At 38.7% G+C, this 15,174-nt stretch overlaps 1 protein-coding gene across 1 annotated transcript; it reads left to right on the forward strand.

Moving 5' to 3' along the window:
- Positions 1 to 541: 541 nt before the first annotated feature.
- RB195_009014 (uncharacterized protein) lies at positions 542 to 14,459 on the forward strand (the record flags this gene model as incomplete). Its single annotated transcript, XM_064195810.1, has 6 exons — positions 542 to 564; positions 9,940 to 9,990; positions 10,275 to 10,395; positions 10,534 to 10,635; positions 13,265 to 13,502; positions 14,422 to 14,459. The coding sequence occupies 6 exons, from the start codon at positions 542 to 544 to the stop codon at positions 14,457 to 14,459; spliced, it is 573 nt and encodes a 190-aa protein (XP_064046955.1).
- Between the last annotated feature and the right edge of the window lie 715 nt (positions 14,460 to 15,174).

Raw genomic sequence — 15,174 nt, forward strand, 5'->3', positions numbered from 1 at the left:
ACATTTCCTCACTTTTGCGACTATGTAGGATTGTTTCATATGGTAATTCCATCCACTTTATGTGCCTTCAGTTTATCAAAAAGTGCTTTCTCACCTGAATTGACTAATATGGATAACTGTATACAATTTGGATTTTTTTGTTTCGTGTCCTGACTGAACTCTCCTACTGCAACTGACCAAATACCAGACATTACCTCGAACTTTGCCTTTGAGGGGAAGAGGACATTCACCTTCAAGAAGACTTTGTTAGACAGAACTGAATGGCACTGAAAAAAAAGTACTTAATGTCGCACTTTCTTCACCCAACCAGCTTCCTGTTGGTGTGCAAATCTAGCGTATAGTAGGGTCGAAAGGACGTGAGACACTGCAGTAACGTAAGCGGCTGCGCTTGAAGCGATGCGGTGGAGCACAGCGGTTAGGATACAGGAGGATCTTCATTAGCAACATCCATCACTGCAGTTGGCTATGCTCCCACGATTCGAACCGCGATTTCCACCACGCATCTTCGAGCGCAGCCGCTTACGCAACAGCACCGTGCTTCATGTCGTTTTGGCCCGACTATAGGTTAGTGATTATACATCAATCTTTTAGTTAGTGAGCTTTTTACTATGTTCATTTACTCAAGAACTTTTATCAGCTCATGCTGTTCACATGTTCGATTTTCGTTTTGATTTCATTTTTCATTGACTGCGAACATGCGCTTATCAACCTCTCTGTGTTTACGCTTTCTTTTTTTCTTATCATTGAACTTCATTTCTTCATGTTTTGCTTATACTTATTCATCCTATTCCTCATTGTTCTAATTCGTTTCCTTTTTCACGCGTATTGTTTCTGTTCACGTCTCGCGTCCACTTTTCCATGTTTTTCTGCTGCAAACCCTTACTATTGATTATCGATATCGCGTCTGGATCCACTCAGCGCACTCCTCGCAGTTCTTCCTCCTCCAACTCCACTACTGAACGCTTCAAAGATCCATTGAAAAGTTGTGACTTATTCCAAAATATTGAAGGTCCCACTTGTTTACATGCCATCCTCAACCTCGTTCTTTCTTCCATATCAGTGGTGTCAAAATTCTGCTCCCTTTTCCCACTTCTGATCATAGTTTTGTTCTGTCATTCATATTCGACTTTAGCACCGAAGAATTCCTCTACGTACCCTTGCTAGTTATGTACACTACTCCAAATCAAAGAAACGTACTCCTGTATGAACTGGCAGAAAGTCTTCGACAATTATCACTCGTTGCAGAAATGTATCACCGTTTTTGCCTGGTGATGTACAACAGTTTGGCTAAAATTTCGTCCAGTTGGAGTTTAGTAAGAATTCTCCAGCGTCTTATCCTTTGCGTATACGGAGCCTATTTGATCTAAAGAATCGACCCTTCTATCAGCTCGATAGCCCTTTGAACAACACCCTCTGTAGAAAACGCTACGGTGATCTTGACTATCATAAGAAAAAAATAGCTTCCATATCGTATGATGCGTTTTAATAAACTGCGTTTGTCTAGAACATTTTGAAAATGTTTCATAACTTTCTTGCTAAAAGAATTAAACAAGCACAGAAACTGCCTGTCTGAGGACCGACAATGTAATTTTGACTAAATCGGGTCTCAAAAAGCTATCGCGCTCGCTGAATTCTTTGTTTGTGATTATTCACTAAGTTTGGATGACAGCTGTCACAATCTTCAACTGTTAACTACTGTTTTACCTGGTTTTCACATTGCTTAAAGATCTTTTGACTTTGTTATCCATCCAAATGAAGTTCTTAACATTCTCAAGCGTTTAAATCCTTCTTTCTCATGTCTCATTGGTAGAATACTGATAAGCAGAAAGTTAGAGAGGGAGAGAGAGGAAGAGCGTTAGAATTGCTTCCTACAATGGCATTCTCTAACTAGTTTATCAAAAATGTAATGTTTTGTGTTTCCTGCTTTCCAGCTCATATTTTCGCTTATCTTCAGTAAAGTTCTAAATATTTGGAAAGAGGCCATTAGTACCGCAATTTCCAAGGAAACAATTCTAATGCTTTCCCTCTCTCTCTCCCTCTCTAACTTTCTGCTTATCAGTATTCTACCAATTCTAGCGCTTACTCTCCACAAGCGAAGTTTTAGGAACTGTAATCAACGAAGGTCAAGTGAGTGACTTTCAAAAAGAGATGTCATTCCTTTCGAGTAACACTGCTTCCAATCTGGGTCCTCCACTACTCTATCGTTTGCTTCAGTTCGCGATTGGATGACCGAAATAAACAAAGGGAAATCAGTTGATCTAATATTATTCTATCTGAAGCGTTTGACATGGTAAACCACAAAAAGCTGATCTTCAAACTCAAAAGCTATGGAATTCGTGGACAGCCGCTCAACTGTTTGAAATCGTATCTTCAAGAACGACACATGACTGCAGAGGTAGTTATTCCAAGCGTTATGCATTGTGAACCAAAGTTCTGCAGCGATTTTTTTTACTCTCATGATTTCTCTTCCTGACATACCTTCGCAACTATCTAAAAACCCATCCTGACATGAAAGTTCGAATATTTGCAGGCGACATCAAAATACACATTTCGTATCGATCTAACGAACAAACTTCCGGTAATACGGTTTCCCAAATAATCAAGAGAATATCCTCATAATCAAGAAAATGGGATTTGCCTTTAAATCTTTCCACAACAATGGCGTTGCATTTCGAAGAAGCCCCTCCTATCCCCTTGTTATGTGATTCAACTACTGTTCAACATCACAAGCACGTTCAAGATCTTGGGGTAATAACTGATAAATCGTTCAACTTCTCCAATCATTCTGACTTGGTCACCAAAAAAGGTGGACGATGGATACTCTGGCCTACTAATATTTTTTACAATCCATATGTTTTGCCACATCTACAATTCACCTCGCCATTCTTGAGTCCGTTCCTGAGGAGGGGTATCAAAAAGATGGAAAAAGTACAACAAATTTTTACTAGGGTGGTTTACTATCGATGCTTTTCCGATCCGGGTCACCCTGAAACACTACCTTACCATGAACCTTGCGATCTGAATTTAAAGAGTTTGAAGTGCAGTGGAGTAGTCGGCGATTTAGTTTTGGGTTTTCGTATTTTACGCATTGAAGCTAAGCTGAAGGCGAGCAAGCACTGGATTCTCTGACCAACATGCGGAAGAAGTATCTTCATATTGCACTACTCTAAACTCACGCGAAGAATCTCGTCTATGTTCAACTCCGTTTTCTGCAGAGCTGCACGTTGTCTTAGTTTACTTCCTGCTGCAGTTATCTTTAGCCCAAATTCGAAGATATTCGGAAAAAAGGCTATCGAAATTAAATGACTTGACTTATTTGACTTAATCGGCGAGCTGATTTCATCGCCTGACGCGATGACCCGCATCTTCGCCGAAGTGTGCCGTCCTTGAACACAGCTCTGCCCAACCTTCTCGATCTTCTGCGAGTTTGCAGAGAATCAATCCATTCGTTATTCGTTCCATTCTTAATATTGTAGGTATGAACGAAGCCTCAGGTTCATTTTTTTAAGAGATCGCAAGCAAATTACTTCTCTAACAACGACCACAATAGGCATTGGTTGGTCCGTCTTCGTAGCTCACAGTTCTAGCTTCTTTCTTCTTTCTGTTTTCCTTTATGACAGTTTGTAACTGGAATTCTGCCTTGATAAGGACCTTTCCTTTTTTTCAAGCTCGTTCCCATAATTGGTCCTCATACTCTTCTCTAGTGGAGGTTAGCCTTTTAAGAGTAGTAAAGTTACTAAGCTCTTCTGCTTGAGGTCCACCACCCATGAATCCAAACGAGCTCGTCAGTTCTGGATTAAGTTGGTCCCCTAAACCCTGACTACCGTTTATTTGTAGCATTCTGGATTCGGAAAAAAGGTCTCACGTAAAGATTTCTTAACTTCTGTAGCACGAGAATGACCTGCCAACCCATCACGTAATGTGTTATGAAGAGCCAACCTTACTGTATATAACTTTTGGCGAAAATTTAGTGAGCTCTGCTGTTTCTTTTTTCTGTTTCCTATTTTCCATTTAATGGGACACTTAGGTGCGTTTTCAAATATAAAAGTTAAAGTTAAGGCTTCTGGCGTTAATCAGTCCGCTTGGGATGCGCCCCCACGTTCATATCAAATCAGAATCGTTTGAGGTTTACGAATGTGTAACTGGCCTCCACAATGACTTGCGGTGGCTAGCCGAGGTGTCAAGTCAGTGTTTTTATCCTCCCGGACAAGTCTGGTACCAATTTGTCGATCCCGGAGGGATGAAAGGCTTGGTTGGCACTGAGGCGGTTTCAAACCTCCGATCGATCGTGCAGGAGGCTCTAACCGCTACACCACATCCGCCCCCGTTTTCAAATATATATATTATAAATTACAGCCGACTCAAGAGGACTTGGAGCTCGGTGCAGTTGCAGAGGCGGCTGCGCACGAAGCAGGGCTGTAGGGCTGGCGGCGGGGACCGAAATGGAACTATTGCTAGACTCACTCAGACTATAGTGATAATTATAATGTTAAAGAACAATCAAACAAGTGTACTGTAGCATAGGTTGACAAGAAATTGTCGAGAAGAGACTTTATGTGTGCCTCTTCTCAGGCAAGGAAAGCAACTTTCTTCAGTCAGAGTCAGTCAAAACGTCTTGGTCGTGATCTGCATGCTGCGTTCCAATGCGCTTGTGACGGATCTACAGTAGACGTCTGCACGGAGAAAACCTCTTTCTCTTTTAACTCTGTGCTAATCCCAATGGCCACGATGTTAAGCTGTTAATCACCTGCTAGCAGATAGAAACTACGCCGTCTTGTACGTAATCGAATGCGCAGCGTTGGACGTCATCAGGTGAATCCTTTTAGGCGGACTATGGTTATCGACTATGTGCATCAAATTTTCAGAAGTTGAACTGAATTATCTTGCGAATATTCGACGAAAGACAATTTGCAAAAAAAAATGCGAACGCATCCCGTTGTAATAAATAGACGTGACTCACTGGGTGATCATTTTGTCATCAATACATTAAAACGACGGCCACGTGAGCAACGCAAGATCCCATCAGTCATATCTTTGCGGTGATGGTATTCTTTTCGTTCTATATTTTTATTTCCAATATTCTTTGAGTGTTTCAGTGAAAAAAAATCATACCCTAATCCCTTAAAAAAACCATTATCTCTCTATTTTCATACGTGCATAAATATGGAAGTATGGAAATATGGAGAGCACTAGATACCTAGCATCATGTGATTGCACTTTAACGCTGTTCATCATCGTTTTACATTTAATTTTTTTCCACATAGGTGCGGTTCCTAGTGTGTCTGATGAAATCCATCTCTAAAACCCAAAATCTAGCAATGCGGGCCAGAGTGTAAAGTGATTGATCAATAACAATTTAAATTTTCTTCCATTTGTTTCCACGTTTCATTATGGATGCGCTTACGCATTCGAGTTCAATCCATAGTGAAGTAGCCGTATTTGGATATGTCTCTCCAAAGTTCCTTTTCAGATTCTTTTAAATTTTTGAAACATAACGAAAAAAAGAAGCCACTGGCTGTCGGGTGCTTTTGAGAGGACTCTTACGGTTTCTTCTGCTTGCTTGGCAAATATTTTTGTGCGAATATTTTGATTATTACTATGATTATAATTTACTATGCTCTTCCGTTTTTAGTTCTTAGGAAAACGTCACAAAAATATAATCAATTGAAATCCTCTATATGGAACACTGCAGTATTCATTAGAGCTGGATAGACGTGAGGTTACCGCACATAGTCAGGTAGACGAAAAATTATGCACTTTTCTCCTGGAATAATTTTATGAAACTCAAAAATCATCGTGGTTCGATGAACATCAAGAAATTTTTGAATAGCTGAGCATTATGGGATGAATACACAACAGCAAATTTAAACCTCCCAGTCAATTCAGCTCCAATCCCGCTCACCCTAACTTACCAACAATTCGGAAATTTTTTTTCTTTGATCATCATAACACTTTACGATTGTGCGCAATCGTATAACTATTCCTGATTTCGTGTTCATGATCGTGATCCCTGGAGGTGATCCGTCATTTAGAACTTTCTATGAATGTCCGTGTTTCTGTCGATAGATATAATGTTTCAGTGGAAAGAGTTTTTGTTACCCAACATGCATTTATGTAGCGTTCTCGTTTAGTGCGATGAGCTCTGCGATGCCAGCACCGCTATCGATCGCCATTCATTACAGCTTCTTGCTGCGATGGCTAACACACCACTTTTTTCTTTTCTTTTTTTTCCTGTAGACTCCATCTCTTCTTTGAACTTAAGGACTAGAGCGGACCTATCTGTCGATGATGAGAATCGGCTGGATCGAGGACAATCATCCAAGTATAATGCGGTCATTTGAATCGGTGAATGGCTAGTATTAACTGGTTCGAATTCGAACGCATTCCTAGTCCAAAAAAACTCTTCGACCGACTTGCTTTGCTCCTCTGTCAATGTGGAATCGCACCGCGACCCCTCTACTGCTGAATAATTGCCTTCATTCTGTCCCACCGGAGCTATCCATGCGTGCTCTCGGTTTCTTCCCTCCATATTTTCTTCTTTCCGTGTTTACTCTCTTTTTCTTCACGTTCCTCGTAGGGAAACTACATTTGCATAGGGAATTTCGTACGTTTTCGTGTCTCCTCATGGCTGCTAATTAATTCATTAATGTGATGTTATTAATTTGGATCAATTCTCGTACTTTCTCTTGTATTTCAAAGTGTTACTAACCAACACCAAAGATTTGGTGCAGCCCGTACCAGACCGTTCCACCCGTCGTCTTCGAATTCTCATTTTTTGCCTTTGTACTTTTTCCCCAGTCCTTGGACTTTTTCTCCAGCCCTTGCACTTTTTCTCCAGTCCTTGCACTTTTTGCTGGCTTTAAATAGCCCTCTCATTTATGCTTTTCATTTTCTTCGTACCCCCTATACTTCCTACAAACTACACTTCAATTCTACGTCAAATTACTCAAAGAGAACAACCAAGAAATTTTAGATTTAGAGTAGTAATAGTTAAAGTTAGTAGAATTAGTTAGGAGGGAAATAGGAGATCTTGAAATCTCCCTAGCAATGTCCTTCCAAGCGACAAAAATCCAATATATGGTGTTTTCGATTTCAAGTCCTATCAATTATATGGATTCTGGAACCCAAAAAACCTTCAACAATCCTTCATACCGTCTATGGGATGACTCATTTCGCGGTGAATGCGCAAAGTAAAACCCAAATTTTGCGCAACCTGAAATTAATAGTTTTCTGGGAACATATTAAATTTTCTCGAAATATTGCCTAAGCTCTTTTCATAGCTGTAGAGATGCAGCTGTCTCGAAAAAAAATATGATTTATGGTGATAAGATCACTAATGGGTGATCCCTGGGGGTACAGTTATTTCCAAATCGATAAGTGGGCATTTTCCAACTTTAGCAACCGTCTACATACGTTGATCATATTGGACAAATGCGCCACTTATCCAAAATGTTTGCTCTGAATGCTTGAATACTCGGATAAAATCATATCTATTTTGAATTGAACGTAAAATCCCTCCCAGCGAGCAGCAATTCCGGAAGGGAACGATCGATCCTCTTTCCCTTGTCAGTAATTGAAATTTTGTTCCATACTTTGTATTCTAGTGATTCGAAGAGAATTGTTGTTAAATATTATTAAGCTTTCACTTAGACTTCATTTAGAGCACTTTAGAGTCTAAGCATCAGTCTAACTTGTCCAAAATCATCTTCCTCATTCACGTATACTTATTACCTCAAATCTTTTTCCAATCAAGTCGATCTAAACTTTTGTATTACATGATAAAGGAAGATTAGGGAAGTGACTTTCATGATTTGGTACGAATTTTCTACAGTATTCTGAAATACCCATTTTCGTAGCGCTATTGCGCTATCTTATCGAACTCTCTCGGAGAATTATGAGATTAATAATAGTAGTAGTGGTGATAACAATTTTTTGCTATTGTCGACAAAAAATTGTTTGCGCTCATAATTATTTGAATTTGTGAAGGTCCTGTGTTTGTTTAATGCAATACTGAGAGCAAACTACCTTTAGAAACAAAATATCACTAAATATTCTACAATATGAGGAAAATGCTTTTTTGTTACGGAGTAACGCAATGGTAAATTGTCACCGTTATGTCCGCGCGGTCAAAGGTACAAAACCGCCTTAGGCCAATCAAGCCTTCTGCTGCTTACTGGTCGATAAATTAGTGCTGCATTTTTCTAGAAGGACAAAAAAAACTAACCTGATAAATCTTATTTATTTCCCGGCAGATTTTTCTACTATTTTCTCCCGCATTCGTGTTCGCTGACCTCAAACGATTCTGAATTGAAGTCGAACGTGTTGGTGAACCTTAAAGGAATAGATCTACGCCAATCATTCGAGCCTTTGTCCTTATCTTTACACCTTATTAATTTCATCTAAGTTTAGCTGCAGCGGAGGAAAAAAGGAGTTCATTTATGTGGAGAAAGAAATTATTTTAGCATCAAAATTTCGCAATTTTTTTCCTGCACCTGCACGAATTATTTACGGTGCAGCTGTACGGATGAACTCATTTTGCACTTCGTCGATGACGCTTTTTCGACGAGAAACAAATCGTTCGTGAATTGAACGCTGCCACGTCGAGCGATGAGCAAAAAGTGGTCTGGTAGAGGACACACGGCGTACCAGTGATGCGGCCTTAGTTTCGTCTTCTGATTTTGTCCCTGTACTACTGTAGCTGAACTGAACGCTAGCGTGATCCATCTGTTGATTGTTGAATAAACCCGATAAGAAATCAATGCAGAAATGCTTAGGCTCCTTTCTATGTACAGGAATCGAACTCACAGATTTTTTAGAGCTTTTCAAACGCACCGCCATCTGTACGTACGACAGAAGCCAATCGTTTTTCACAGTTCCTTTTGTATAGGTTAGAAAACATCATCTGCATTTTCATTTCATCTATTTTTACATAATTGAAAGTCAAATTTTTCAAAACCTTTGGGAATTTCTCTCAGAAATGCTTGATCCACTGATGTGACCATCATTTGTTTTCTTTTTCATTTTGCATCTCCGGAACTTCATGCCCTCATACGTAGAATATACATATATCAGGCTGAGTCATAAATTACTTCCGTTTTGTTTCTTCTCTTTCTCTAACTTTCTTTAACTTTCTCTAACTTCTCTTTTTCTCTAAGTGGCGGCAAACAGCTGACTTCTCTTTTTCTCTAACTGGCGGAAAAAGTCTCTTCTAACTTTCTCGTTTTTTTCCACGTGGATTTTGTTCCAATATTGGCCAAACTCAAATCATCGTCATCGAAATCCGGACGGCAACCTCTCCTTGGTTCATCTTTCAAAGACTCTTTCAAAGCACTACGTATTTTTTTGAGCAGTACCGACACCATTATTATCTTATGTTTAAATTCCCAAAGCATCAACTGTCGTAAGTGTACTTTTTTATTCTTCAATTTTCAAGTTGAACAAGAAAAAAATTAAACATAACTTGCGCAACAGTAGATTGCTTTTTAAAGGTTAACTGAAGTTCTGCTTTAGTCGCGATAACAAAAATCCCTTGTTTGGATAACCCATTCTGTGCGTAAACAATAACATTAAGTACCATGTACCTAGGCGAAAGTTATTTATGACTCAACCTAAAAAAAATTTAAATTGTCAACACCCCATCCACAAACTCCAATGGTATGCTTCCCCTTTGGTGACCAGAATCCGAGGGAAATCGCTATTTGAATGAATAGAGGAAGAGATGGAATTCTCCTTGCTTTCCTTAGGCTCACAGTTACAATCAATTTCCAATAAGGTATCAGATATCTGTACTTCAAGAGAGGCGAGAAGAAAAATAAGATTATCCTTGTCATGCCGTTAATTTTTGCTAGATTTTCCCTAGATTTCAGTTCGTTTTCGATAGAATTACAATCAGAAACAATGTTGATAGTTCAGTAACTCAGTAAAATGGTAACCATTCAGATTATTCTCCCACAAAATGTCCACCGATGAGCATCTTCCTCCATTCTTAAGGTTCGTCTCTCTCATCTTTCCATTAAAACTTTTTGCTGTATATACGATTATTTTACAAGCGAATTATAAATATTACAAAGTTATTACTAATTAAACAATTATTATATTTATAATATATTACAAACAATTATTACAAATATAAAAATTATTAGAAGCAATTACAAATATTACACATCCTTGAAGTAACAAAAGAAAAATGATTGCTATTTTTGAATTATTTTTGGAATTTTTGAATTTCTTGAAATGTCACCGCTTATGATTATGATGCTTATGATTTGTTTCAGAAATGTCAGCGAAGAGGCTCGTAAAGAGTTCTACGAAATTGCTCATGATAAAAAAACACCTCTCGTAGAACTCAGAAAACATATGGAAGAATGGGCTAAGAAGCAGGGAGATGCTGTTGTAGTAAGTAAAATTCTGCTATAACCCTTCTGATTTTACTTTTCCTATGAAAGTACACAATACTTGATAAGTGGAGCAAATAAAAGTGTTTTCCTCCTTTGAAAATACCTAAATAATAGCAAATTGTGAAAAATTTTTCAGGTCGAAATGCATAATTTTGAAACAAGCAAAAGACAACATCAGATAGCGACACACAAGAAAGTAAACGTTGTAATCGGTCAGCTTACACGTGCACATAATGAGGTGAGATTAACAACTTACATGTTTTAGGAATTAGAATGAAAAAAAATTTAAAATTCATATCCACAAGAGCGTACTCGTACTCTTGCATATCGCCATATGGAAAGTTTCGAGAACATTCTACAGAGTTCTTTCACTTGCCGGAGCATTTGATTCATTTCTGGAAAATCCTATATTTTCAAATTGTTGATGGAGTGCTTTACGTGCAACCTGATATTGCTTTAAAATAACATGACAAACCTTCCTCAATTTTGGTATGGCAACTATCCAGTCACACTCATAGCAATAACTATTAATACTACTTTTTTCTTTTTTGAGCTCTGGCCAAGATTGGTATTATATTTATTAACAGCTAGCGTTTCAGCGTTTCGCCTTCGTCAGAGCCTGAAAAAATCTAAGCCATTAGTGACTTATTCTCTCAAGCGCCTTATCACCTATAGAAAGCATCCAAACGGTAGGCAAACTCAAACAGCAACACATTGGCTAGTGCTTACCTCATTAGCTAGACTTGGTAACGCAAAAGACCACCACATACATTCCACAAGTACGAGTCACAAGGGTTTTTTATAGGGACCTGACGGCCCGCATCGTAGATCAAACCCCACGCAGATTTTGATATGGGACTAGTTCGTTTGTGATCGCAATGCGCTCATTCTTCCTGCTCATTTTTGAACTTTTGGCAGTGATCTAAAATGCCTCTAGTGTTCTGCGTGCTATGAGCCTACGTATTCAACATGCCAAGATTAAAGGACAGTCGAACATGGGCAATTCTCTTAGTACTACTATTCCATTACTACTGTGACCAAGAAGTTTAAATTGGGGGGGGGGGGGGGGGGGGGTTGATTCTGTCCGTTTCTTCCTAATTGCCGTAAAGAACGTCCGGGAAGATGCAGCCCGTGCAAAAGGCGCTCCAGTCGAACTCTGTGTAGAAAATAGCGCGCCAGAACGCTCGAAGTCGTATCTTCAGGGCCGTTTTTTTCCGGCAATTATGAAGAAATAGACGGAATCACCCTTCTCTGTCCATAATCTACGGCTCCGTATAAACATAACTCACCTGAAACCCACACCACACCAGATTCGTGGAGTGATACCTTTAAAAATCATTTCTTATGTTGGCATAACTTTTATTGACATCTGTGTTGAATTTCATGACAGAACTAGCTGTCAGTTGTTAATGACTTAAACTTGTTGATTGACGTTTACCCCGAAAAGTCTTCGCCTGCTCCATCTCACACAACTTTAGTTGTTCGTGACTTTCTCTACAAAAATTCCACCTGTATTTTCCCAAAGTCGCCCTATTCAACTGAATCGGCTAAGTCTCACTTTTGGCTGTTCCCAAAACTCAAAAACCCACTTCGTGGTCATCGTTTTGAGTCGATTAAGGAGATAAAAGCGACATCGAAGAAAGCGCTGATGAGTATCCCTGAAATCGAGTATAACAAATATTTCTAAGGTTGGAAGAAGCGTTGGTGTAAGTGTATTGCTCCCAAAGGGGAGTACTTTTAAAGAGATCAAATAAATTTTGAAGTATACCGTTCTTGTTTCGTTTAAAGAGTCTTGCTATTTTTTGATAACTGTACTCTTTTGCGGTCTACCAGTTACCTTATACTGATTATGAGGACTTACTACTAACATAAGTTGAAAAAAGAATGAACTAAGTAGTTTGACTTCATCTTCTAAAAAATATGGAAGGTAGCCGACCTCCCGATGTCGTTTACCGCTGCGAGAGCGTTCACCACATTTACTTGATACTATTATTATCGTGGTACCGTTCACAAAGGCAGTGAGTGCGAGAGAAAGTAAGAATTTTTCATGTCTTAAATATCTCCATATGAATAAATAGGCGAAGAAAACCAATGAACTGCTGTTAAAAAATTGCTAAAAAAAAATAATTTGGTCTATCGACCAAAGCGAACGAATTCGAAGAGAGCTGCAGTTCTCAATATATGACAGAAAATTAAACATATTTTAAGCGTTTGACCATAACTTTGATTAATTTTAATTTTAATTTTTTTTTAATTTTCTTGTCAGACACTGTTCTCCATTTTATATGCTATGGTCCTTGACGCGATCCATCAATGAGCTTATGTACCGTTTTCCACTTTGCATACTCAAAGACAACGTCAAGTGAGTAAAGAGTTGCCTCGTCGGGTGAATTGATGCTTTAGACGTTTCTGATGATTCTGACTACCATATACATCGGTATTGTTTTGCATCCTCTCCTTAACGTTTGCAAACTGCGTCCGGAACTCATATCTTCTACCAGAGTAAGTCCAACGTCAGAAATTTTCCTCAACTCTTTTTTCAATCACCTTCGATGATGTACATATTTAACCTCAGATCAGTTGAAAGTCCCAAAAAATTATTTTTCAAGTCCTCATTTCTTATGGGAGGCATCAAAAACGTTGTTTAGATGAAATTTTCTGTTTTTTGCAGCAAATTGTGCTTTCTTTCATCCTAGAATATGTTTTCATAGCGAATCTGCGAAACCTAGACCAGAAAGTAGAGCAGCAAAAGAAAACAATAATTTCAAATGCACTATCTACTATCAAAATTACTTCTTTTTTTTTAAAGAGAAATGACTTCTCTAGCGTTTACAGAAAAAAAAAACTGTAGTTTCTCTTAATTTTAGGTGCACAAGATTATCACAAACGACTCATTGTCCAAGGAAGAAATGTTCGAGAAACTTCGAGCTATCGATATCGATCCAGCGACAGGCCCATCACTAAGAAGTATTATACTGACTGTTGCACATCTTCACGATAAACATCACCAGCATCATCATCATCACCATTCGCACCACACTTCACACGAATACGAATACGAAGGCATGGGACCACTTGCAACGATTCTGGTACACGATGAATCACGTGAGTTCTTCTTAAAGGCACCCCATTAATCTGGGGTGGTGCGGATCTCAGGTGGAGTATTCGTATACGGCATAGTAGATTATAGAGAGGGAGTGATTCCGTCCATTTCTTCCTAATTGCTGTAAAAAAAATGGCCCGAAAGATGTGGCGCGTGCACAAGGCTGTCACGCTCCAATCGAACTCCTTGTAGAAAATAGTGCGCCGGAACACTCGAAGTCGTATCTTCCGGGCCGTTTTTTACGGCAGTTAGGAAGAAATGGACGGAATCACCCTTCTCTCCATAATCTACGATCTCGTATACTAATACTTCGCCTGAAATCCGTACAACCTCAGATTCGTGGGGTGATCCCTTTAAAATATGTACATCTCACGTGAGGAGTTACAGATTGACGACGTTCTTTTGTTTTTTTTTTTAGTTTTTAAAGCTTTTTTCCGTGGAATGTGAAGCACAGCGTAATTTTTGATCTCTTGCAGACGACCACCTTAAGATGTATTCCACCCTCTTGAAGTATTTTTATTATCTATCTTTCGTGGTAGTTTGGTAGTTAATCTACCTTTTTCGCACAATAGTACATGAATAGGATGAAGTTTCTAACGTAATTAACCCCACATTGTCTCCTATCCGCGCATGGTATTTTTTCAACTTGATGACCCTAAAAAGCGAACAAAGAGGTAACTGACCGCTGTAGAAATTATGAGCTAAAAGTCATTGTGTGCTATCTTCCATAAAAGTGTCACAGCTTAGAAAGATATGCAACCAAGAGTCTCAACGTATATGAAAATAACCAAGATTTTATTTGATTTGTTTAACATTTCTTTATTCGCCGTAAACTAAACGCGCAATTGAAACCTGAGTTACTCTAATTGTTCCATGAGGACCTCTTCTAAGACAAATGTCAAATTGCTGTCTTTTTTTCAGTGCAAATTGGACCAGCAGAACAGCAAGAGACTGCATGAATGCCAAACAAACATACCATGATTTCCGCCTTTTGTATTTCTTACATTTTCCTCACATTATTGCTGCACGAAGTTTTTATTCGCTTTATGTTGTCCGAAGTTACGTTAATAAATTTATTTTGTTTCTTTTTTGTTTTATTCCATAACAGTTACGAATTTAGAAAGAAAAACACGTGTCAGGTACATTTAATAGAATATCCGATGACTCACTCTTGGATACGCTGAGTACTATGTCAACTGAAACCAGCTATTCCAAACAGAAAATGACTGGATAGATCATAGCACGATCATAATGGAAGGCAATGTATTGTTAGAATTGCTGGAACTCCTCAGAATCAGTTTCGAGTATGTGATTTTCGAATAATGAGGAAAAAGCGAGAAACAAATTGTGAACAAGAACCGATGATTATTCAGTTTGAACGCAAAAACTGTTACCGATCATTGAACTACGTATCTGTAATCGGAATCAGTCCGGGAAATAAACAGCTAGCACGGATAATTTATTATTAATCGTGCTATTTTCAAATGTTCAACCACTAATAAACACACCACATATAAGAACCAGGAAAAAGAGAGAAAAAAAAAGATGCGCAAAATCAAAAGCTTTAGAAATTTTCCTCTGATGTGTTACAACTGGGCTCTGCTATTTAATGTCCATCATCTGTAATTTACCGTAACCTCATAACTATGTGGTCCCTCTTTCCGCCTTAGTAAA

Source organism: Necator americanus, chromosome III (genome assembly GCF_031761385.1).
Source record: "Necator americanus strain Aroian chromosome III, whole genome shotgun sequence".
Taxonomy (NCBI): domain Eukaryota; kingdom Metazoa; phylum Nematoda; class Chromadorea; order Rhabditida; family Ancylostomatidae; genus Necator; species Necator americanus.